This window comes from Aulonocara sp. 'chitande type north' Nkhata Bay, linkage group LG7, assembly GCF_057382095.1.
Source record: "Aulonocara sp. 'chitande type north' Nkhata Bay isolate Kocher_YH1m ecotype deep benthic linkage group LG7, A_spYH_male_GT1.1, whole genome shotgun sequence".
In the NCBI taxonomy this organism is placed as follows: Eukaryota; Metazoa; Chordata; class Actinopteri; order Cichliformes; family Cichlidae; genus Aulonocara; species Aulonocara sp. 'chitande type north' Nkhata Bay.
Window position 1 is genome coordinate 49,723,228 of NC_141350.1, and position 22,095 is coordinate 49,745,322.

At 40.6% G+C, this 22,095-nt stretch overlaps 1 protein-coding gene across 5 annotated transcripts in view; it reads left to right on the forward strand.

Moving 5' to 3' along the window:
* Positions 1–22,095, forward strand: part of ptpn13 (protein tyrosine phosphatase non-receptor type 13) — a 49,321-nt gene that overhangs the window by 21,996 nt on the left and 5,230 nt on the right. Inside the window, exons 8-40 of one of the 5 annotated variants that reach the window (XM_086301025.1) lie at positions 3,597–3,689; positions 5,308–5,407; positions 5,926–6,118; positions 7,926–8,000; positions 8,099–8,270; positions 8,637–8,787; positions 8,912–9,050; positions 9,202–9,354; positions 9,775–9,957; positions 10,110–10,272; positions 10,456–10,879; positions 11,426–11,532; positions 11,634–11,687; positions 12,138–12,227; positions 12,558–12,665; positions 12,826–12,957; positions 13,052–13,506; positions 13,911–14,042; positions 14,884–14,977; positions 15,081–15,166; positions 15,274–15,448; positions 17,149–17,363; positions 17,465–17,563; positions 17,647–18,017; positions 18,116–18,275; positions 18,385–18,540; positions 19,982–20,153; positions 20,304–20,514; positions 20,674–20,759; positions 20,971–21,032; positions 21,264–21,419; positions 21,686–21,851; positions 21,949–22,005. In XM_086301025.1, the coding sequence (XP_086157151.1) occupies positions 3,597–3,689; positions 5,308–5,407; positions 5,926–6,118; positions 7,926–8,000; positions 8,099–8,270; positions 8,637–8,787; positions 8,912–9,050; positions 9,202–9,354; positions 9,775–9,957; positions 10,110–10,272; positions 10,456–10,879; positions 11,426–11,532; positions 11,634–11,687; positions 12,138–12,227; positions 12,558–12,665; positions 12,826–12,957; positions 13,052–13,506; positions 13,911–14,042; positions 14,884–14,977; positions 15,081–15,166; positions 15,274–15,448; positions 17,149–17,363; positions 17,465–17,563; positions 17,647–18,017; positions 18,116–18,275; positions 18,385–18,540; positions 19,982–20,153; positions 20,304–20,514; positions 20,674–20,759; positions 20,971–21,032; positions 21,264–21,419; positions 21,686–21,851; positions 21,949–22,005 (5,190 nt within the window). The remainder of the gene's footprint in view (positions 1–3,596; positions 3,690–5,307; positions 5,408–5,925; positions 6,119–7,925; positions 8,001–8,098; positions 8,271–8,636; positions 8,788–8,911; positions 9,051–9,201; positions 9,355–9,774; positions 9,958–10,109; positions 10,273–10,455; positions 10,880–11,425; positions 11,533–11,633; positions 11,688–12,137; positions 12,228–12,557; positions 12,666–12,825; positions 12,958–13,051; positions 13,507–13,910; positions 14,043–14,883; positions 14,978–15,080; positions 15,167–15,273; positions 15,449–17,148; positions 17,364–17,464; positions 17,564–17,646; positions 18,018–18,115; positions 18,276–18,384; positions 18,541–19,981; positions 20,154–20,303; positions 20,515–20,673; positions 20,760–20,970; positions 21,033–21,263; positions 21,420–21,685; positions 21,852–21,948; positions 22,006–22,095) is intronic. The other 4 variants (XM_086301028.1, XM_086301027.1, XM_086301029.1 and 1 more) reach the window with 4 other exon arrangements.

Genomic DNA, 22,095 nt, shown 5'->3' on the forward strand with positions numbered 1-22,095 from the left:
TGCTAAGATGACACAAAAACAAGGTCCAGATTTAAAGAGTCACTAAAAAAAGTCCAGCAGATATTTCCAATTTAAGATCCACAAACTGAAAGAAACTTAAACTAAAGCTTTGGGATGACTGCCACACGCTGCAGGCTTTAACACTGTGGTAAATATTTTTTTAAAAATGAGATTTTTAGCAAGGAATTGTGGGGAAAAATGGCATTACTGTTGTGTTTGTGATTGCTTGTGAATGTGCAACGAAGACTGAGTGGGTTGAACTATTCATTAATATTAAATGATGGATATTACAAAGCATCCTGGAGAGAAGCTTTGTTTACTGCCGTCAGAAGTGACTGAGGGTGTCTGCAAAGGGTGAGCCAACTGTTCTTTGGCTACACCATGAATGGGCCTAATTGAGTACAAACCATTTGGAGGGGGCCTTGTTGGATGTGTTTCTTGGCAGAGACCTCTTTTCCTTTTCTTTTTTTTTTCCTCTCTCTCACTTCTTTCTGTTCTTTTCTGCAGGAAAGTGATGGCACAGCAGTGGTCAGTGGTCTCAGGTTTTACAGGGTTAAACAGCCCTTGACTGCCCTTCTGTGTGTGCGTGCATTTACAAGTCTTGTCTAAATGTATTGCAACGCTCACGTTTGTGTGCTTGTGTGCATGCCTTTGTGTGCATGGGCATGTCTGTACCTGGGCTCTTCTGTCTCAAACAACCCCCACACACCATTTTTGGTGTCAGTCTTAAATAAGTCAAAGCTTTCCTTGTCGAACTGGAGGCTGTAATAGGAGTCATGCGTAGCAGATGAGGGAATTCCTAACATTATTGGACTTTTCCGGCACTTGGCAGCAGATTATGTGGGTTTCTGCCGGGGTGGGTCCATGTTGGACAGCGGTACAGAACGCTGCTGCTCCAGAGGAAGGGGAGGTGTGTCTGTAAATCACAGCCTTTTGAAATTGTCTTAATTATTCTATTTGAGTCAGCAGGAGATGAGATTGCTGAGTGTTTGTTTTTTTTTGTGGAAAGCTGTTGACTGTTTGTTATTTCTAAACCATTTGAGCTACCTAACTTATTTCCTCTTCACATTATGAATAATGTCCAATGTCCAATTATTTAGTGCTCCGAGGGACTAAATAACCTCAGAGCACAGTCAGAGTAGGGTCTTTTTCTCAGTGTAAAATACTTAAAGACTGAAGGACTGTAGACACTTGTAGTACATGCAGAGGTGTCACCTACATAAAGTCAGATCATGGAGATAAACATGTATGTGAGGACAAATGAAAGATGAAGTGCAGCCTGGAGAAAGCTTGGTGGTGAATGCATGCTTTGATAATTCTTTCCTAGAATTGATGCTCTTTGCCTTAAAGTATGTAGAGACTGTTATGTAGAGGCTGCTTTTCCAGCAAGTTTGTGTGGAGTGCTCTCTCTCCTGCAAAGTATTTCCAGAAAACAAAACATACGAACAACAGAAGTACTCATCTTTTTTTCTGTCATTACAATCTTTAAGAAAAAGAAGGATTTTATTGCATTATTTATTTACCTTTACGGTTTCCTTTATATTTTCCTGTGAATGAAGCTGGTATAATTGGTGGCACTGAGAATGAGCTTTGCACTACATCTTTTTTGAACTCTGCATTTTTCTAACCCTTCTGTTCCCTTGCTTACTTATAAACATTTACATTATGAGGGAAATCTCACTCTCCACTCAGCTGTTATCATCTCTGTTACTTTTTGAAATTACCTAAAAGCACCGACTGACACACTGGTCCTAGGGATTATTTGTTTTTTGGGTTTTTTTGGGGGTGATTTGTTTTTTCTTGTCTTTGTTACAACTAACTCATTTAGTGCTGTTTCCATGACCAAAAAGAGTGTGTGGCACATGAATCATCTTAAATCTGTATCCAGATTCAGGTTGCCACATTCATAAAAATATATTTATATTTTGCGTGGGTCAGCACAGTGTGGTAATCTCACAGCTGGGCTCAAACTTTTCTGCATGGGTTTTTCCAGGTGCTTCGGTTGCTTCCATAGTCCAAAGACAATCGGGTTAGATGAGGAGGAAACTCGTAAGTGTGGTTGTCGGGATTGACCAACGACCTGTCAAAATGGGTGCCCCGCCCTGGATGAAATTTATCTGGGATAGGCTCCAAGCTTTTTTTCTGTTATTTTTAGCACCTCCAGGACCTCACCAGACTTAGGGAGTCAGGGTAGGGGTTGTTTTGTTGTTGTTTTTTTGTTGTTTTTTTTAACAGTGGGGTTACAATTCTTTTTTTATTTTTTTTTCCTTCCTTGACAAGGTTGATAAAACTGAAATAACCTCCAGTATCATTCTGACTTATAGCAAAACATCGTAGTTGAAATAGTAGAAGTAGATTCCTTTAAAATCAAATGCTTTATTGCTTTTTATCATGTTTCCTCCTTTCTGTGAAGCTCAGTAAAGTGTTGTTAAGTAATCCATATTGATAAATATGTTTTTTTTTTTATTAGCTGTTGTAAGCTCCTCTTCTTTGAAAAAGCTTTTTCATGATGATAATTTTTCTCTGCATTGTATTCTTCACCTCAGTGTTTCTAAAACTCACCTAAGTATAAAGGCAGGTGACTGCACGTATGTATGTCTCAGTGAGGGCTTTGAAGCAGAAATGTAAGTCATTGTGACTGCATGGGTAACTTACTGTAAATTACACAAGACTGCTCCTCTGTGCACCTTTTTGTGTTAAAGGAAATGAGTCACCGTCCACTGGAAGATGGAAAACTATTTTGGGTGATAGTCCAACCAGTCCTCCTTCCTCTAAGTAACATTATAGTGGCTGTCGGGCCACAATGCTTTTTTGCTTAACATGTTTACGAAAGACAGAGATCAGTACAAGTTGAACTCTGTTGTTTTGTGAAACTGTAAAATAAAATGCCTTAGCAGTGACTTGGGAATCCCATTCATTCAAGCTATGTAGTTGGTACTGAGGAGCAGGATTTTCAAGTTCTGTGTACAATGCAAAGAGCACATGATACATTAGGGTAGGTTTCAGATTGAATCATATTGTTTGTTTGTTTTTTCTCAGTTACCACAGATTTTTAGGTTATTATTAAGTTAATTGGGCTTTGCTTTGAGAAACATTTAAGTGTGGGGAACTGGTCTGTACTTGCTGTGGTTCACCCAGTCTAGCAAGACAAAAGTTTACGCCTTAAATTAAAAAAAAAAAAAAGCATTCTAACCTGACTGGAGGCATGCCTGCATACACTTGCTAAATCTGCTTTTCCTTGTAGGTACATATGCCTTTCATTAGGAGTGTTTACCCACAGCATGACTAAATCCTGCTTTGTGTGTATTATTTTACAGGCTTAGTGTCACCGTTTGGTTTCAGTAGATTGTGGAGTAAATGAAAACATGCGCCCATCAATTCATATGTTGTCCTAGCCCCATAAAGTCTCATACAACTTATTGTAAACCTCTGTTTTATGTAACATTGACAAATACACGGCTTCACCTTAACACCTTAATTTGTATTAAGTGCATGAAGTTATCCCTTTTGTTGTTATTGATGTTATTATTGTTATTACTATACTACTGTGTGGTTTGTATAATACATAATTTTCAAATGAATTTCTCTGTTGCCAGATCCAGTCCACACCCACCACAGGTACCACAGTGATTACAGTTCATCCAGTGAAAGCCCCTCACTCGCCTCCTCTGATCCAGATTACAGGCAAGGTAAAAGACGCCACTGACAAATCCTTTACTGCTATTACACTTTTAATGGCGATCCCACCCACACATAGCATACTATGAAATGTAACTAACAGGTGATAGGTGCCGCACACATGTAACTCATCTTGGCTATGTGCATGCAAGAGAATAAATCAGTCACTTAATAATAACATGAGAGAGCCATACTGAGCTGTGGCTGTTCTGCTAATACTCAGTTTCCGCAGTGGCTTACGGTGACTTCATAGTGCACTTTTTAGGCTTAAAGCGAAGTGCCGCTGCTTTTGCTTGATTTAGAAGCACAGCAGCAGACCTGGCAGTTTCCCATGTTGAGGTAACTTCCAATCAACTGCTGTTATTTGATTGTCTGATGCCGCTAAACAAATTGCATGTTGCCTTTCACTATGTAAGATTGCATAAGGTAAGAATTCCTTTCCACTGTCAGTGAAAAATGAAATTGTGCAATGCAGCTTATTGTTATTGTAGTAGTAGTGTGCATAATGTAAGGGCGATCGTGGCTCAAGAGCTGGGAGTTCGCCTTGTAATCGAAGGTTGCCGGTTCGAGCTCCGGCTTGGACAGTCTCGGTCGTTGTGTCCTTGGGCAAGACACTTCACCCGTTGCCTACTGGTGGTGGTCAGAGGGCCCGGTGGCGCCAGTGTCCAGCAGCCTCGCCTCTGTCAGTGCGCCCCAGGGTGGCTGTGGCTACAATGTAGCTGCCATCACCAGTGTGTGAATGTGTGTGTGAATGGGTGGATGACTGGATATGTAAAGCGCTTTGGGGTCCTTGGGGACTAGTAAAGCGCTATATAAATACAGACCATTTACCATTTCCACACTAGGACTACTCAAGATTAATTCACTTAAAATTGTCAACACAACAGAAGGCTGAGCTAGTCAATGAGGAGTTCAGTTAAGATCAGCCTAAAGGTTAAGACATTAACTGGCTAACTTTTTCCATCCATATCACTAAAAACAAATCCCTGCTGCAAAATTTAGTTAAAGGCCAAAAAGACTTGAAGCCCATTCTAATGTAACCCTGCACCAAAGTTTAACACTGAAAAAGAAACTTGTGGATCTATATTATTCACTAGAATGTAGTGGAATTCTAAAGCATCTCTAACATAGTTTGTGTTACTAAATCCAAACCTGTTTTTAAACATGCATTCAGTAATAACTTATAAGACAGAAAAGCTGTATGTCATTACTTTATTACACCTACCGTTGCTGTAATGCAGCACACTTTATTGCAAGGCAACAGAGATGCCATTTGTTGTGCTGATTTTACTCTTCTATAATTGCACCTTTGACAGGTATTTGCAGCACCATGTGTGCGTGTCTGTTTTACTATAAAAATGTAAAAACAGCATTTAGCCCTTTGGCTTTTTTGTGCACCTCTATGCTTGGATGCTTTTGCATCTTTTTTTTGGGGGGGGGTTCTCTTTATGTTTTAAAAAAAAAAAAAAAAAAAAAAAATGCCACTAGCCTACTGGTGACTGCAGAGGAAAATTAGCCTGTATAGCTAATTTTGGCATACTTACATGATGGACCTAAGTATTCATGTTAATTGATGTGTATTTTCCTTTGTTTTTGTTTATTGTACTGACATTCTGCTGTCTTTTCTAGCTAAGAAACCTGGTGAAATTGGCAGGTATGGCTCCCAGCTGGCACTTCTAACCGAACATGACGCGTTGGCGCTGGCAAGCCACAATGCAAACAGACACAGGTAATGCCCAGTCTCTCCCACCCCCCTCACGTGCCCCTCACCCATCCCACCCCCACATCACAAATATCCTAGTGAATGTGGAAGCTATCCTGTTTGGTACTCTAAGCCACAAACATACAGCTGGTGTGGCTTGGCAGGGTCAGCTCCATGCTTCACTAGTGAGGTCATCTAATGTGACATCCACATTCAACATTCTCTGTCTCTCTCTAATCTCTGGCATTATAGATCAGAACTGCCTGCTGTTGTTCAGCCTGCTCAACAATTTGTCCCACAGCAGAGCCCCTTTTTCTTCCCTTTTTCCCCAGAATGCTAAAGCGAAAACATCAGCTGTACACAAAAAGCCATTTTGCTGCTAGCTTTAAACTTGTCCATTACATAAAAAATGAAACAAAGTGTCCAAATAGAAGACGTATCTTCACATAAACCCCACCACACACTCACACAGAGAGAATAGCTTCCTTTCTGCTTATAGACAGCACCAGACTCTTCTGACACCCATCCTCTTCTCTTCCCTGCAGGCACAATGAGGGGGGAGCTGAAGACACTCTGGTTGGAGCAGAGTTGCTGCTGCAGAGGCAGGAGGAGGAAGTACAGCGGCTTCAGGCCCACATGGCCCACAGGCTGTCCAGGGCCAACCTCTACCCCACAGATGACCCCTTGGCCCTTCAAGAGTCTCTCTATACCTCTTCTGTACCTCCACGCAAACTCAAGGTTTGCACATGTAGCAGTATTACTGATGTTCTGTTAATTATGATCTTTCTTGCAGTTTTGGCCTTTTTTTTTTCTTTACAAAGACATTCTTATTTAAATAGAAAGGCTCTTTAATCACTATGGAGCACACTAACTCTAGAACGGCATCCAAGTTCTGAGCATTTGTGGCCTTGAAGCGTGTTTGCATTGCAATATTTGATGATGGATGTATAATTTAGACTCACATGAGCTCATTGGCAGCAAACTTGTTGATGCTCTAAAGATGAACTGCTGACTGGAGTACATAATTCATTTCAGCCTCCTTATAGTAATTAAAAGTATGTAGGATTGTGGGACGTGTGGATTTTTTCCCCTCCCTTTTTTTCCCCTTGTGGGATGGTCTAATTTGGCAGTATTTACCAAATACCAAATAGTAGTTACCATGCTTATCAACACAGTTGGTAAGCATGGTAACAATTGTGTTGCTGTTCCCAGTATACCCTAAATACTATAGAATATTATATTGCCAATAAATTAAGCACCCTTGCTAGGACTAGACTTTTTAGTGTGTTTGTGGTTGATTATAATTGGTGGAATTTAGGAAATAAAGGTTTCCAGTTGGAAAAACCTACAGCATGTGAGTTAAGGAAGAGGAGTCCTGCTCTTCTGACTCATGTGAGATTCAATTATAGCAAAAACACAAAACAAAAAAATCAACAAGGAAATGTGTACAACACTATAAAGCATATATTCATATCTCTCTCTGACCTGCAAATGAGTGCATAATGCTCTGCTGAGAGCTTTTAAACTACGTCACTTTGGTCACTTTGAGTTATACCTTTTTTAGAACCTGGTTGTACCCGTTCTGCTTTCAGAGTATCTTAATTCTTTGTGTCACAGATTCAACAAGGTGCTGGAAACATTATTCAGAGATTTTGGTGGATATTAACACGATGGCATCAGAGAGTTGCTTCAGATTGCTCAACTGCACATCCATGATGCCTATCTGCCATTCCACCACATCCCAAAGGGGCTCCATTAGATTGTGATCTGGTCACTGTGCAGACCATTTGAGTACAGTGAGCTCATTGTCATGTTCAGGAAACCAGTTTGAGATGATCTGAGCTTTGTGGCATGCTATCCTGCTGGAAGTAACCGTCACAAGATGGGCATACTGTGGTCATAAAGGGATAAACGTAATTAGCAGCAATACTGAAGGTGGTTATGTTGTTTGGTACTAAGAGGCCCAAGGTTTTCCAGAAAAAATATCTCCCACATTATTACAACATTACCAGTTGCCTTGATACAAGGTGGGATGGATGCATCCTTTCATGTTGTTAAGGCCAAATTCTGACCCTTCCATCTGAGTCTCTCAGAAGAAATCAAGAATCACTGAACCAGGGAATGTTTTCCAATCTTCTGTTGTTCAATTTTTATAGTGAGCCTGTGTGAATTTTGGCCTTCGTTTCCTGTTCTGAAATATTCAGTCCAGCACATCTGGCACCAACAACCGTGCCACATTCAGAGTGACATTAATCCTCCTTTCTTTCCCCATTCTGATTTTCAGCTTGAACTTAAGCAGGTCGTTTACACCATGTCTCCATGCCTAAATGCACTGGGTTGTTGCCAAATTACTGGCTGATTAGATATTTGCATTAACAAGCAACTGAGTAGGTATACCTAATAAAGTGGCAGCTTAGTGTGAAGTATTTGTGTTATGCATATTTTATATCATGGGTGAGAGGGCAGTTGTAATTTTCAAAAGACCCTTTAGTGTGCTGGTAAAATAAAACTTAAGTCTAACAGTGACTTTTTTATTATGTGGTAGAACTTTCACGGACCCGAGTTTGTGAAGATGGCCAGCGAGCCCTGCGTGCCCTTATCTGTTCCCTCGTCAATAATGGTGAGAATGTAAAGTTATGCCATCTTGAAGCCAAAGAATTCATATTTTTATATCTGTTTGTAAACCATTACTCCATGCTTTGTATTCTTTAACTCAAGAAACGTGGGAAGGTGGAAGAAGTGCAGAGGAAGGTGGGTGTGGTACTGCTCAATGGCCAAAAGCTGGAGCTGAGCTGTGACATCAAGGCAGTGTGTAAAGACGTTTTTGACATGGTGGTTGCTCACACTGGACTTGTGGAGCATCATCTCTTCGGCCTCGCATACCTCAAAGGTATTGTGTGTTTGTGGTTTGAGGTGTGTGTGTGTGTGTGAGAGAATGGATGTGATCTTGTGTTATTTTGATAAGTGTTTCACAGTTGTTCTTTGTTTGTTTAGTCTTTAGTAGTTGCCCCCAGAGGTCTTAATTCTCACATAAGAAAAAAGCATTTTAAAAGTTCTTTAAAATTAACTCAAATTGTATTCGAAATAAATGTTTTCATTTTTGAAGTGGAAAGTTTAAAAGTGTATAAATGCACATAAACAAATATCGGTTTGGTTGGTTTTAGTTGTTCATTTTGATCAATTTCCTGTAAAGATGCAAAGCTTAAGACAGCCTAACTTGACTTTCTAACCCTTTCATCCTGAAAATCACACACAGAAAATGAGTTTTTCTTCGTTGATCTTGATGCCAAATTATCCAAAGTGGCCCCAGAGGGATGGAAGGAGGAGTCCAAGAAAAGGAGATCTGACATGCTTTTTAACCTTTTTTTCCGCATCAAATTCTTCCTTGAAGATATCAACTTAATACAGTAAGTGCACATTTTGCACACAATTAGCTGGAAAAGCCAAATGTGTGCTGTCGTTACATAAAAAAATAACAGTGTGTTCATGTTGGCATATTAACCACTTAAAGTGATTTTCTGTGGATTATAGGCACGCATTGACCAAACATCAGTACTACCTACAGCTGAGGAAGGACATCTTGGAGGAAAGAGTGCGCTGCGGCACAGAAGATGCCATGCTGCTGGCTTCTCTGGCATTGCAGGCTGAATTTGGTGACTATCAACCTGAGGTACCCACTCAGCTGTTTATCTGTTTGTTATCAGTCAACTAAAAGTTTCTTTTCTCCTATGACTTTTAAAAAAAAGTATTTCATTTGACTCTTGTATATATAAAACAATAAAAGTATCTTAAAAATAATCTCATTAATCCCGATCCTGCAGCTCCATGGGAAGACTTATTTCCGAATGGAGCACTATCTCTCGATGTCTGTCTTGGACAAAGTGGGCCAGACCACCATCAGGGAGGATCTGCCAAAGCTTCACAGCAACTACTACGGAGCAACAGAATCTGAGGCGGAGTTTGAGTTCCTTAAGGTTGGCAATAATAAAGTAGACTGCGTTTAAATTCAGTTTTCATGTCGATATCAAAAATATATTCAGTTATGGCTGAAGTTATTTTTTTCAGTAATAAATTGCAACTCAAGGTTTTTATTTTGTGATGTAAATGATTATTTTATACCAAACAGTTTACTTCGGCAGAAGGACTGACATGCAGTGTATGTTTGACAAAAAATAAGTACCGTAACAAGAGCAAAATGTCTGTTTAAATTTCATTTTGTTGTATTTTTTGTCTCATTGGAGACTACAAAAACGGATGTTTGCTTCCTCATCAACCTTAATTTGAAAAAAAACCCCAAAAAACTAACCCCTGGTTCTCATTTGGAAAGTTCCTGTTTTCTATGTTAATTTGATTATTATTTGAGTATCTTAGTACCATCTCTCTTGTCTTTAAAGATGAGCCAGAAGCTGACAGAATATGGAGTCCACTTCCATCGAGTGCTTCCTGAGAAGAGATCTCAGACAGGGATCATGCTGGGTGTTTACTCCAAGGGGGTGCTCATTTTTGAAGTCCTTAATGGAAATCGTACCCCAGTGCTAAGGTTCCCCTGGAGGGAGACAAAGAAGATTTCCTTTGCGGTATGCGCTTGACTCTTATTATTCGAAATAAACCTGTATTACAGTATACCAGTATTTGTTTTCCACTATAGTGTAATCCAATTGATGGCCATTTTAACTTTGTTTATTAATATTATCATTTTTTTGTTTCTTTTTTGTCTGTAATCCTCCAGAAAAAGAAGATTTGCCTTCAGAACACATCAGATGGCATTAAGCACCTGTTTCAGACAGACAGCAACAAGACATGTCAGTATTTGCTACAGCTGTGTTCAGATCAGCATAAGTTCCACCTGCAGATGAAGGCTCGCCAAAACAACCAGGAGCAGCAAGACCTAGGTTTGTTTGTTTTTTTTTTATAGAGATGAGGGTTAACTTGATGCATCTGTCACAGGCAACACTAATTGGAATAAATCAACGAATCAGCTCTTTGGAATTACCTGCCTCATGTTAATAAGCACTAATGATTATTATTACTATAGAATGACAGACTTTTATGTCTTTCATGTTCCCGCTCACCAGAAAACAGTTTGCAGTACTCCCTCGACTCTCGGAGTGGAGATGCCGTTGGTATGAGAGCGAGTTCGGGCAGCCTGGCCCCAAGTTTATCGACACGCTCCAACCCAGACCAACTGAAGAGAATCTCATACTCAGAGGCAGCCCTCAATAAGGCACTGTCTGGCTCAGTATTAGTCCAAGATGAGCTTCACTTTCCAGGGTTCAATCCAGCGGCCTCCACGGTCCTTTCCAATCCCCGAGCAATGAGTCGTTCCCACCACAACCTCGGGCAAATGCCAGAGTCTCCGGAGGACAGGCTGGCAGAGTTGTATCGTGGTCAGTCGCACAGCGGACTTAGTCAGCCACAAGCCAACCAACTGGCCTCTCACTTCCAGCAACATCAGCGAGCCAGCTCAGACACAGACTCCATCCTACACCAACAGGACAAGTGAGTTGAGAAAAGCAAAACATGTCAAAAGCAAGACCCGGATTATTTCCCATAAGCTTAATGAAACGTAATGAAAGGAAATTATGAGCAAATGCTGAATTTAACTTTATAATAAGAAATAAGAAAAATAAATAAGAAAACTGTGTTTCTCATCTTTTTATTCAATGCCTTTTTCCTCCAGTATGGGGTCCTGTACATGTGTTTAGGTTTCACTGTCAGTCTCTTCAGGGCAGACTAAAGTTACTGAGGATCTGTTGCTGAGACTACTCTGCACTACAGAGACATATAAAACTCTACCTCCAGCCTGTAATTGACCCCCGGGGGTCTGTGTGTGGGTGTACATGCGCCTTAGTGTGTGTTTGTGTCATTGTGCCTTTTTTAGTAAGCAACAAGTCTGTTTTGTGTCAGCTGCTCCCCCTTGTGTCAGCTTCACAGATGACCTGTGATTTTTAGCTTAGAAATTTCAGGGGCCTAATGTTATTAAGAGAGTGTCTTCAGCGTTGTAGAAGACACCTAATTTTTCTCATCTGTGTTTTGCTTTCTCAGATCATTTGGCATACCACCCCTCAGCAGCGCAGCCTGGAGCACCAGCATGTCCAAAAAAGAATCTGACTCCTCTTCCATAGAGGATACCGGCCAAGCATATGTAGTAGGTAAGAATGCTGACCTGTGAAGAGCGGAGCATCAGAGGTGTAGAGGTCATGCCTGAAATACTGAAAGAATGCTCTTATTAATGCGTTGCATTCTTTCACAGGTGTTAGCATGCACAATTCCTCTGGACCACCTTCAACCCCAGCATCTGTGAATGGTACGTAAGGAAATGTGATTCTTGTTCCCACAGATACCAATTATTACTCATTTTTAGCATTCTGTCTCTACAACTCTAGTCTGTTCACCAATATCTCTCTGAGATTTAGCAAACCATGAATATATACAAAAAAATAGTCCAGTCTCTTTTCTCTCAGTGCTCGATGCCTGTGGACCTTGGCTTTGGCCCCGCTCCCACCATTTAATAGCTTAATTCTTGGCACTGAACTCAACTTTCATCCCAGCTTAGCCAAGCTTTTCAGGCTTGTTATTCAATTCTACTAAAGAGGGAGCCCTTCAGCTACACTGTATGTCCTCTTGAACTGATTAGTAGTTACAGTGTAGTGCTTTCAGAGTGGGCTGCGTTTTCTTCCCTGCTTACCAAACTCAAAAAGGACGTAACTGTGTTACAGAAGATGTCATGTATTTAATATGTTTTTTCTTTGGACAGATTCCCTAAAGAAAAAGGTTAATGCGTTACCATCTCCAGAGAGAGAGATCACAACTGTAAACTTGAAGAAAGATGTGAAATACGGACTCGGTAAGAGTGAATGAATATATTCATAAAATTAGTTTTATTTTACACAGTCTCTGCTGTTTTGACAACTGCTTTAAACTGCTTGAAATGCTGGGGGGACCCTGGACATGCTGTATACTTGACAGATTTCTGAGTTAAAAGAAGTGAATAACTCCCCCTTAGGCAACCTGTTGCTTTTCTATTTTAAGGACTTGGATAACCAGTAATTTTGCTGTATGCAAATCTTTCAGCTGAATAAACAAAAATGGTGTTTGCCAGAGGCTGCCTCTACATTTGCATGCAACAGTTTATAGTTTTGGGTTCATACATTTGCAGTGTGTGTTTGTCCTGTAGGGTTTCAAGTTGTAGCAGGAGAGAACTCTGGCCGTGCAGACCTTGGCACCATCATTAGCTCCGTCACTCCCGGTGGTCCCGCTGATATCAATGGCTGCCTCAAACCCGGTATGCTACTTTTTTGTTGCCACTTTCTACCTTCCGTATTCAGATGATGGTGTTCTTGTTGTCTGCTTGTGCTGATGGTTAGCTCTTAAGGTTGTTTCATTCTTGCTGTGAATATGAGTAGTTGTTGTCTGTGTGAGCAACGGTGGTCTTGTTGATTCAGGTGACCGGCTGATCTCTGTAAATGAGAAAAGCCTAGAAGGACTTTCTCACACGACCGTGGTTGATATACTTCAGAATTCTCCTGATGACGTTACTCTCGTCGTATCACAGCCCAAAGAGAGGCTCTACAAAGGTAAAATCAGGGTTACAGGTATAATTTTTGTTTTCATGTGCACCTTGTCAGGATTGATCCTGACTTTTATCCAAAACCTTTTTTGTTCCAACAGAATCTCCTGGAGGATATTCACCCTACCAGCACGGGTCTTCATTTAAGTCCCTTAACTCTGCTCAGAAACAAGAACTGGACTTTGATACCTCCTCAGAAGAGCATGCAGGAACAAGAAGCCCCAGCCCTCTACAGCAAAGTGCTGGCATACAGTCATCTAACTCATCACCAGCTCAACAGGACACTGCCCTCAGTTCTCAAGACTCTAAGACGAGCATTGTGGCTAAAACCAACCAAGCCCCTGGTGGAGTTCAGCAATACCTAGAAAGGAGTGCTGCACCCACTGCCCAACATCCAAATGTAGGTCCTGATCCTACACCACCAGCTCTACCTCCCAAAACTAGAAAATCTAAAGTGCTGGAAGCTCCCAAAGTCTCTGAGCATTCTGACCGTGGAGATTCAGACATGGACGAGGAAACTTATTCAAGTAGTCAAGAGAAACAAAAGGTCAAAAAGGTTTGTTTATTTTTAAATGGACTCATTTTAATGGATTCCCTGCTTTTATACATTGCCCTAGGCTCTCAATTAGGAGCTCCGTTAAGTATAATACACAGAATTGTGTCTTCTAGTAGAAATTTTCTTACGTTAATGGAACAGAATATGATTGTTTGTTTTCTATACACAAGCATTACATATAACCTGATGCTTGGCACAACTAACTGCCTGTTCTTTATAACATTTGCCTGTCATTGCATTTACACTGTCAATGAAAGGCTGCATTGCAACTGTATGCTGCATGATATTCCTTGTGTTTTTTCACTGTATCGGCTTGTTTAGTCAGTCTACTCACTCACCTTGATTTCTTTCTGCATGTTCAGGCTTGTGATAATTCACTGTAATGCCCTATTCTCTGTTTGCAGGAAAACATCATGGAAAATTTAAATGGTAATGCCTCAGGGGTCAATAGTCTCCATCCAGGAGAACTATATGACATTGAGCTGTCCAAAAAAGACAGCAGCCTGGGCTTAAGTGTCACGGTACTGTTCGGCAAGGTTTTCACCCTTTTCTTTGTTTTGCACCTTTTTTCCCCCCCCCCGACTCATCCAGTTCACATGTTGTTTGGTTTGGTTTCATTTCTTATTGCCGTGTGTTGGACGTTCTTGTGGTAATACTAACCCTCATGCATGTCAACTTTATTTTTTTAATCAAGAAGGATTTGAAAGAAAGAAATGTCACAGTATCTCTTACAGTAGGGACTTTAAATGATGTGAGTAATCACTGCTCTAATTAGTCTCTCTGGAATTTTGAATATGATTGACTTGGGTTAATTAAACCACTAAACCATTTTAACAAATCACTTTATTATGTCTTCAGACTGCTGTCACACATGAACTTGTGTTGTTGGTCTTTTTAAATTTTTAGAAGATTTAAAAATAATAAGAGCTTTGTTTAATACCTAAGCAAACTCCAGAATCACAAAATCCACCTAAAAGGTCATTTGAACAAGAGGAAAAGGAGCTTGTGTCATATGGTCATGATTCATAGTGTCTAAAACCAAGTTTTAACTTGGTCTTTGACAAAACTTGCTAAACTTCAAAATCATCATCTACTCCACCTGTGACAGTTCTTATGCACCAAAGTATAAGCTTCATTCAACCCCCGGTCCAAAAAAACTGAAATATAAACTTCTGGTCTTGAATTTTCTGTTAAAATTACTTTAAAATACTTCTCTTGTACAGTTTGATATTCTCTTCACAGTTCTGAAGCCACAATAAAGATAAAGCAGTTATCATATAAAACACATCCAACCCTGCCATCAACCCCCACAGACAAATAAAGAATTATGCATTTTCTCTTTGGCTCATTTCACTAAGAGTTCTGTCATTATCTTAGGGAGGAGCTGGCACTGCTGTCCGACATGGAGGCATCTATGTGAAAGGTCTTATACCAAAAGGTGCTGCAGAGCTTGATGGAAGGATACAGAAAGGTAGACACTAGTGTAACAAATATGTAGCACAAAGGAAAAAATGAAATTGGATGAAATTTAGACTCTTTCGTCTTTGGGCAATACCTGTCTGTCTGCGGCTTAGGTGATCGTGTGGTGGCTGTCAATGGAAAGAGCCTGGAGGGGGCCACTCATCAGCAAGCGGTAGAGGCTCTCAGAGACACCGGACAGGTGAGGGGATGACAGTTCCCATGAGCCACCATGTGAGCAGTATCTTTAAATTATGTTGCTGCCTAGCTGGCATCTTAACACTTAGTTTTACTTCCTGCGTGGCTCAGACAGTGCACTTGTTGCTGGAGAGGGGTCACGTACCTGCAAACAGCATCCACGCTCCCCTCACACCTAAGAACACTCCACCATCTGCCAGCACTGGCTACGACAGAAGTCCGACCAAGAACAAGGAGCAGACACTCGAAGCCAAAGAAAAACCAGAGTACAGCTTCATCACACAAGGTAAAGGATGTGGTGTGGTTTATTTTGGGATTGGAGATCCATTTTAACGCACCCTGTAATGCGTTTTCCTGTTTTCTGTGGTCTAATTTCAGTGGTCTAATTATCATTGAAAATGCACAGCAAAGTGCAGGTTGAGGGATTATCCTTTGACCTCTTTCGTAGCACTGCAACAAAGCTAGGTTCAGACATTTAATATTCATTAGGTGCCTTTTTTTTTTTTCCTGTGCAATTCAGTGAATTTCACGTGTTAAATGCATAAAGACTCTTTTACCCAGGCTCTCAGGGCACACCATGCTATTATTTTAATTTTAAGGTTTTTTTTTTTTTTTTTTTTTAAATAGCCACTTATCTTTTCAACAGGCAGTTGCAGAGAGACAGATAACCACTTACTATGGCACCAAAAAGGGACTTTAGAATAACCTGACAGGCAGGTCTTTTCGCAGGTTCATACCTTCTTGCTCCAAGGCAACACATGCCCCACTCCGCTGCCCAGCTCTTTGATGTATTAACTTACCTGCATAACTAATCTAACTGCACCATCAAGTAAGTTAGGTTAGTAGGTTAATGTTCCACCCTCTCCTAGTTTAGTCATTGTAAAACGACTGTAGTTTCTATAATGCGGTTTTTCTGTTGTTTTTTTTTACCCTCACCTAGCACACGAATTACTTTTATACTGCAACCTGCAGCCACTTTTTAAAGCCCAGATAGATGCTTAAGAGGCGTTTTACAGTATTTTGTCCAAGGATGCTTCCACATACGGACGCAGTAGATCAAGCCACTGATCTTAGGAATAGTAGACAACCTCCTCTAACTCTTTTGCAACCATAAGCAATACGAGTTTGCTTTTCTGCAGGTGAGAATGTAAGGGTCCATCCAGCAGATGTAATGGAAATGAATAGTAATTCCTGTACTACTGGAGACTGTTTGCAAATGATTTAAAAAGAAAAAAAAGAGTAGTTTCAGACTTCTAAAGTAAATTTCTACATTATTGAACATATGTGATTTGACATTTACTTTATAGTTACTCTGAATAACAAATTATATTGTCTTCTTTTGCCAACAGCCATCTTGAGTTTTAAAAAGGCTAACAGACTTTTTAAGATATATGCACCATTTCTTTTTGATACTTGTGTCCACCTGTAAACAATCAAATTTGGTCATACAATGTATTTTTTTTTTTTCGCAGTGTTACACCAAGACTTACATCAAGATCAAATGAGCATGTGTGTACAACCCATCGTTTGCACACTGCTGTTGTATTAGAGCTGAGTAGATGGGCAGAATCTACATAAATTGCTCTTCTGCAACAAGAGCTGGACTATCCTTTAGTTTTGTGCTCTCCCTAACTGGTTATAAATACAAGTTGGGAATGCACTTTTTGTTTTGTGTATCAGGCGTGTCCTGAAGTTGTATGTTTTTAGTCAGGTTCCTAATATACAATATACTAAATGTTTTACCAAATCAGACTATAAAATCCAGTTTTGAGCCCCCCACACCCCCAAAAGAACATCCTTTCCTTATATTTATTTGCATGTAATTTTAAGAGGTTGGGTACACAGTCTACAGGTTGTTAGTGTATTATATGGCTGTTATTATAATAAGCTATAATTCATTCTGGTTTTATATTTTATCTTATTCTGTGTGACCATTCATCGACCATCTATGGCAATAACTGCAAATTCATGTGTTCTGTTTCACAGATAATATGTTTGAGGTGTGCCTGCTGAAAAACACATCAGGGCTGGGTTTCAGTTTTAGCCGAGAGGAGAACATCCCCAACGAACCCCCTGGCTCCAGCATGGTGAGGGTTAAAAAACTGTTTCCTGGCCAGCCAGCCGCAGAAAGCGGTCGTATCAAAGTTGGTGATGTCATCTTGCGTGTCAATCAAACCCCACTCAAAGGACTCTCGCAACATGTATGTAATACACTTTGTCTCAGTTCCCATTCAAGAATCACATCAAAGTTATTTGATGTCATAATGTGTTTGAAATTGTGGTTCCTTTACATTTTGTGTAGGAGGTGATATCCGCTCTGAGAGGAACTGGTCAAGAGGTGACTTTGCTTCTCTGTAGACCTGAGCATGGCATTCTTCCTGAGATGGACACTGCAGCTTTGGTGAGTCACTTAATATTTTCCTCATCACTGAGAGTCTTTCAAGCATTAGTTGAAAACTTAAATTGAACCAAATTTCTTCCTAGACACCTAAGCCATCGCCTAGAAAGACACCAGGGACATTTGGAGAGCCCAGCTTGAACTTAGAAAGGCTCACGTCTGCTCCAGGGAGTAAGAAACAGGGCCCTGTGGAAGACGCCCTGGAGAGGCTGCTACACAGAACCCCTGGCCGACGCAACAGCTACAGCGACAGCACCGATGGGGATGAGGAGGTGGAAGAAGCTTTCAGCGCAGGCTCTGTGGAGAACAGCAGGCAGAACTGGGAGCGGAGTGTTTACCAGACCTCCGGTAGCAACCCGGGACTGGGACGCTACGACAGCAGTGGTCATCTGGATGACATGCACTCAGCTTTTTATTCCTCAAATCTATCAATGACAAGATCAGACCTCAGCAACCGGTAATTCATCTAATGTTAAATACTCGATTAGCATTATCAGTTATAAATGTGATTATTAGTGTTTTTGCTAAATTTTGGCTCTGTGGATGTTTGGTCAGGGGACTTTCATCCCCAGTGGGAACTGATCTGGAGTCATCCACTTTTCCGAAGGTGTCCTCCCTGTCTTCCCCAAGCCCAGATCCCCTGCCTCCTCCACTACCTCTGCCCTTGAACCTCACTGCACCTGGCAATGGACAGGATGGAGATGAATTCGTCCCAGTAAGAACTGAGGAAGGGAATCATAATCTAATCATTTTAGGGTTTCCACTAAAATGTGGATCAAGATGTTATTCCTGTTACTGAGGTTATGTGTTTTTGTTGTTGCTAGGAAGTAGAGCTACAGGTCTCTTTGGTGAAGTCAGAAAAGGGCAGCCTTGGCTTCACCCTCACTGAAGGCAATGATCATGGATGTTACATCCATGACATCATCCAGGATCCAGCCAAAGGAGATGGAAGGCTCAGGCCCGGGGACCGAATGATCACGGTATAAATTCCCATTATTCACTATGTGCCAAGGTGTGAAAAGCGTGTGGATTATCATTATCAGCAGAGGTTTCAGGTGAAATCATTGTGAGACCTTGCCTCACCCTATTGTGTGACGTATTGAGATCAGCTGACGCAAGATGTAAGAGGGCATTAACACACCTGGGAAGGGATTTCAAAACTGGATTATAGATGGCAGACAGCTGGTGTCGCAGGCCACCCCCTCTGTTCAAGGATGGTCATTCACATGGACATAGTTTGCAAGAGGAGTGAAAAAAGCCATCTATCTGCCTTTTCTGTCTAAAATGTGTACATTAGCATCATTGAAAGATTGACCTTTTTTCTTTTAGATGCAGAGTCTTGTCCTGTTGAGGTGGCTCTTCTATCTTGTGCCATGTGTTTATGAGGTGGCTGTTTGGTTTTCCTGTTGTTTAGTATGTGTTTGGGAGTTTTGTCCTTGGCATGAGCCAGTTTTTGTCTGAGTGTGTGGCTGGGTTTTCGTGCTCGAAGATAATTTTCCTGAGCTTCTCTGACAAACCTGCTACATAAGGGATTGTCCGTTTGTCCTGTTTCTCCCTAGTTGGTGACCTTCTTTACTGTGCATCTTTGCTGATTTGATGAAAGCCCAGTTGGGATAACCGCATGTTTTAAGAGTTTTCTCTACATGTGTGCGTTCCTTTCTTTTCCATCTGGCTTAGAAGGAATGTATTCTGCCCGGTGTTGCAGAGTCCTGTTTACTCCAAGTTTGTGTTCCAGAGGGTTGTGGGAGTCAAAAAGCAGGTACTTGTCTCTGTGTGGGGGCTAAACTTTAATGTTGAGGTTTCCATTCTCCTCAATGTGCACAGCATGGCCCAGAAATGGCAAACTGTTATCCTTTGTCTCCCCTGGTGACTTTGTTTCCACTGAGTTGATGTGAACAGCCTGCACCATGTATCAGTACCAGTGGCTAGGTGCTGTCCCTTTGAAAGAGCCAAGAACTTTACTTTCTACTAGCTCCATGTAAAGATTGGCTACATTGGAAGACACTGGGTAGGCCATGGCACATCCATGTTTTTGTCTGCAGAAACCCTTGTTGTATTTAAATGTATTTAAATTATGTGGTGCTAAGGCAGAGGTCTAATAGTGTGCAAATCTGATCGGGGTAAAACTAGTTCTGTTTTCTAAGAAGCTGTCTTGCTGTAGTTGATTTTCTGACAGTCTCCACTGCCTCAGTTGTAGGTATGCAACTAAAGAGTGAAACTACATCAATGGACACTATGGAAACTTAAAGAAGTCCAGTTGCTTTTCTTTCCAAGCTCCTTCGATTATTATGACCTGGATGACTGAGAACCTACACAGACATATAGAGGCGGTTATCAAGTACAAACTGGAAACAGTCTGGCTCTCTGTTCCTTTGTGTTTCCCAAACCATTATACATTGAATGAATGTTTTTTGTCTACAGGTGAATAACACTGATGTGAGCGATATGGGCCACACCGAGGTGGTCAATCTTGTGCGTGCTGCCCCTCGGGTGGTTGACTTGGTGGTAGGAAGGGTCTTGGAGGTTCCTAAACCCACCATAGAAGCTCATCTGCTGCCTGACATTTACTTCAAGATGAACCAAGAACCACTGGGTAAGAAACGACCTTGATTAAGAAAAGAAAATATCACTGGTGTGTCTCACATTAAGCCACTAAAGTCTTGAAAATCTTCCCAAAGGTTGCATCAGAAATTAGTTCTTAAGAATCAAATCTTAATATTTTTATTCTTTATTCATTCCCCAGGTTTGGTACTGGATGGTGGTAGTGACAGTTTGTACGGGATCTTATATGTGAAAGATATTCTTCCGGGTTCATTAGCCTCTAAAGAAGGAAGCTTAATGCCACTTGACCTAATCCACTACATCAATGGGGCCCCTACCCAGGACCTGACTCTCAGTGAGAGCACTAGGCTATTGGAGCACTCCCCCAGTGAACTCACGCTAAAAGCCACAAGGTAGTCTACACTAAAAAAGAATAACATCTATCCTTTGTGAATTTTTTTTTTGGTGCTTGTTTTTATGTTTTTTGTCTTAATAGCATTGCACATTACAGAAAATACAAGATCTTAACAATAATCTCGGTAACTTTTATTTTCTTTTATTTACTCTAACAGGGATGGAAAGCCAGTTTGTCCTATGCAGAAAAGGCTTTCTTTTCTCAACAACAATGTTAGCACGACGGTTTCATCCACCATGAATGGTATGCTTTATAATCTAAAGAAATGTGACTTACAGGTGCTCTGATAAATCGATCTAAATAAGAATAGATTTACTCATATCAAGTTTCTTACTTGCCAAATATTTAAAGATGGTGTGAAAACTTTATTTTAAAAAGGGGATGATAATAAAAACTCGATAAACCAAAGTAATAATGGGATAAGCGTAACTGCAACTTTTGTTTTCTGTTTAAGGGTTCCTTAAAGGGGAAGAATTAAGAGATACAGAAGGTCTCGCAGCACTTTGTCCTTTAGAGGTGAGTTTTTTTTGTTTGTTTTTTTAATTATGTTGGTGCCTGGGGGTGAAAACATGTTCTTGTGTTGGTTATGTTTTGCCAAGCAAACAGCTATGAAATATGTCGGTGGAGTTCATCAGGTGTTATTGTTAATGGAACGCAGACAGTTACCCAACCAACAAAAAAAGTAACTTGCTGAAGTGTTGAATGACAAATCAAAGGTGACTCCACATTTGTTTGCTGAAAACGCAGGAAGAGATCATAAAGGTAGATCTGGAGAAGCCGCCGTCAGGAGGTCTGGGGTTTTCCGTAATTGGAGGGGAGAGAGGGATCTTTGTTAAATCCATCACACCAGGAGGAGTAGCAGAGTCCTCAGGCAAGCTGCAAGTAGGAGACAGGCTGCTTAAAGTGAGTGTTTTTGGACTTGGAATGTGCTTTGTTAAACAAAACACATTACATTGTGATTTACTTGTAGATTTATTTTTTTTGTTGTTGTTTTTAACATGAATCTCTTAAATTCTGTGTTGTAATAACACAGAATTTAAAATAATTTAAAAAAGCATTTTCTTTTTGTGAATATTTTGTAAATAATTGGCTACAAAGTAAAGAAAGTATTTTCTGTGGATTTTCTGAGACTGTATACAGCCCTGACTGACTGGCTCTCTGTCTTGTAGGTGAATGAAGAGCTAATGACAGGTGTGTCCCATACCAAAGCTGTCACCACCATCCGTAAAACTAAAGGCCTGGTGCATCTTATTGTATCCAGACCACCAGACCAGAACCCAAACACATACCTGGCCTCTCTACCCATCAACTCCGACAAGTGCAATGGAAATACTGGTAAAATCATGCACTTGTATTTTTTTAAACTTTTGTCTCATGAGTGTATTTTTCTTTCTGAATATTTTCTAAAGCAACCTGCTCGTGTTTATTTCAGGTCTGAGTGGCGACAGTAGCATGAAGACTAAGCTGTGTCCTGTCATACCACCTATAGGTATAGCACACACAGGCTGCAGAATGAACTGGAAAGTTATAAATGTGTAAAAAAAAACAACAAAACAACATAAACTACATTCCCATATTT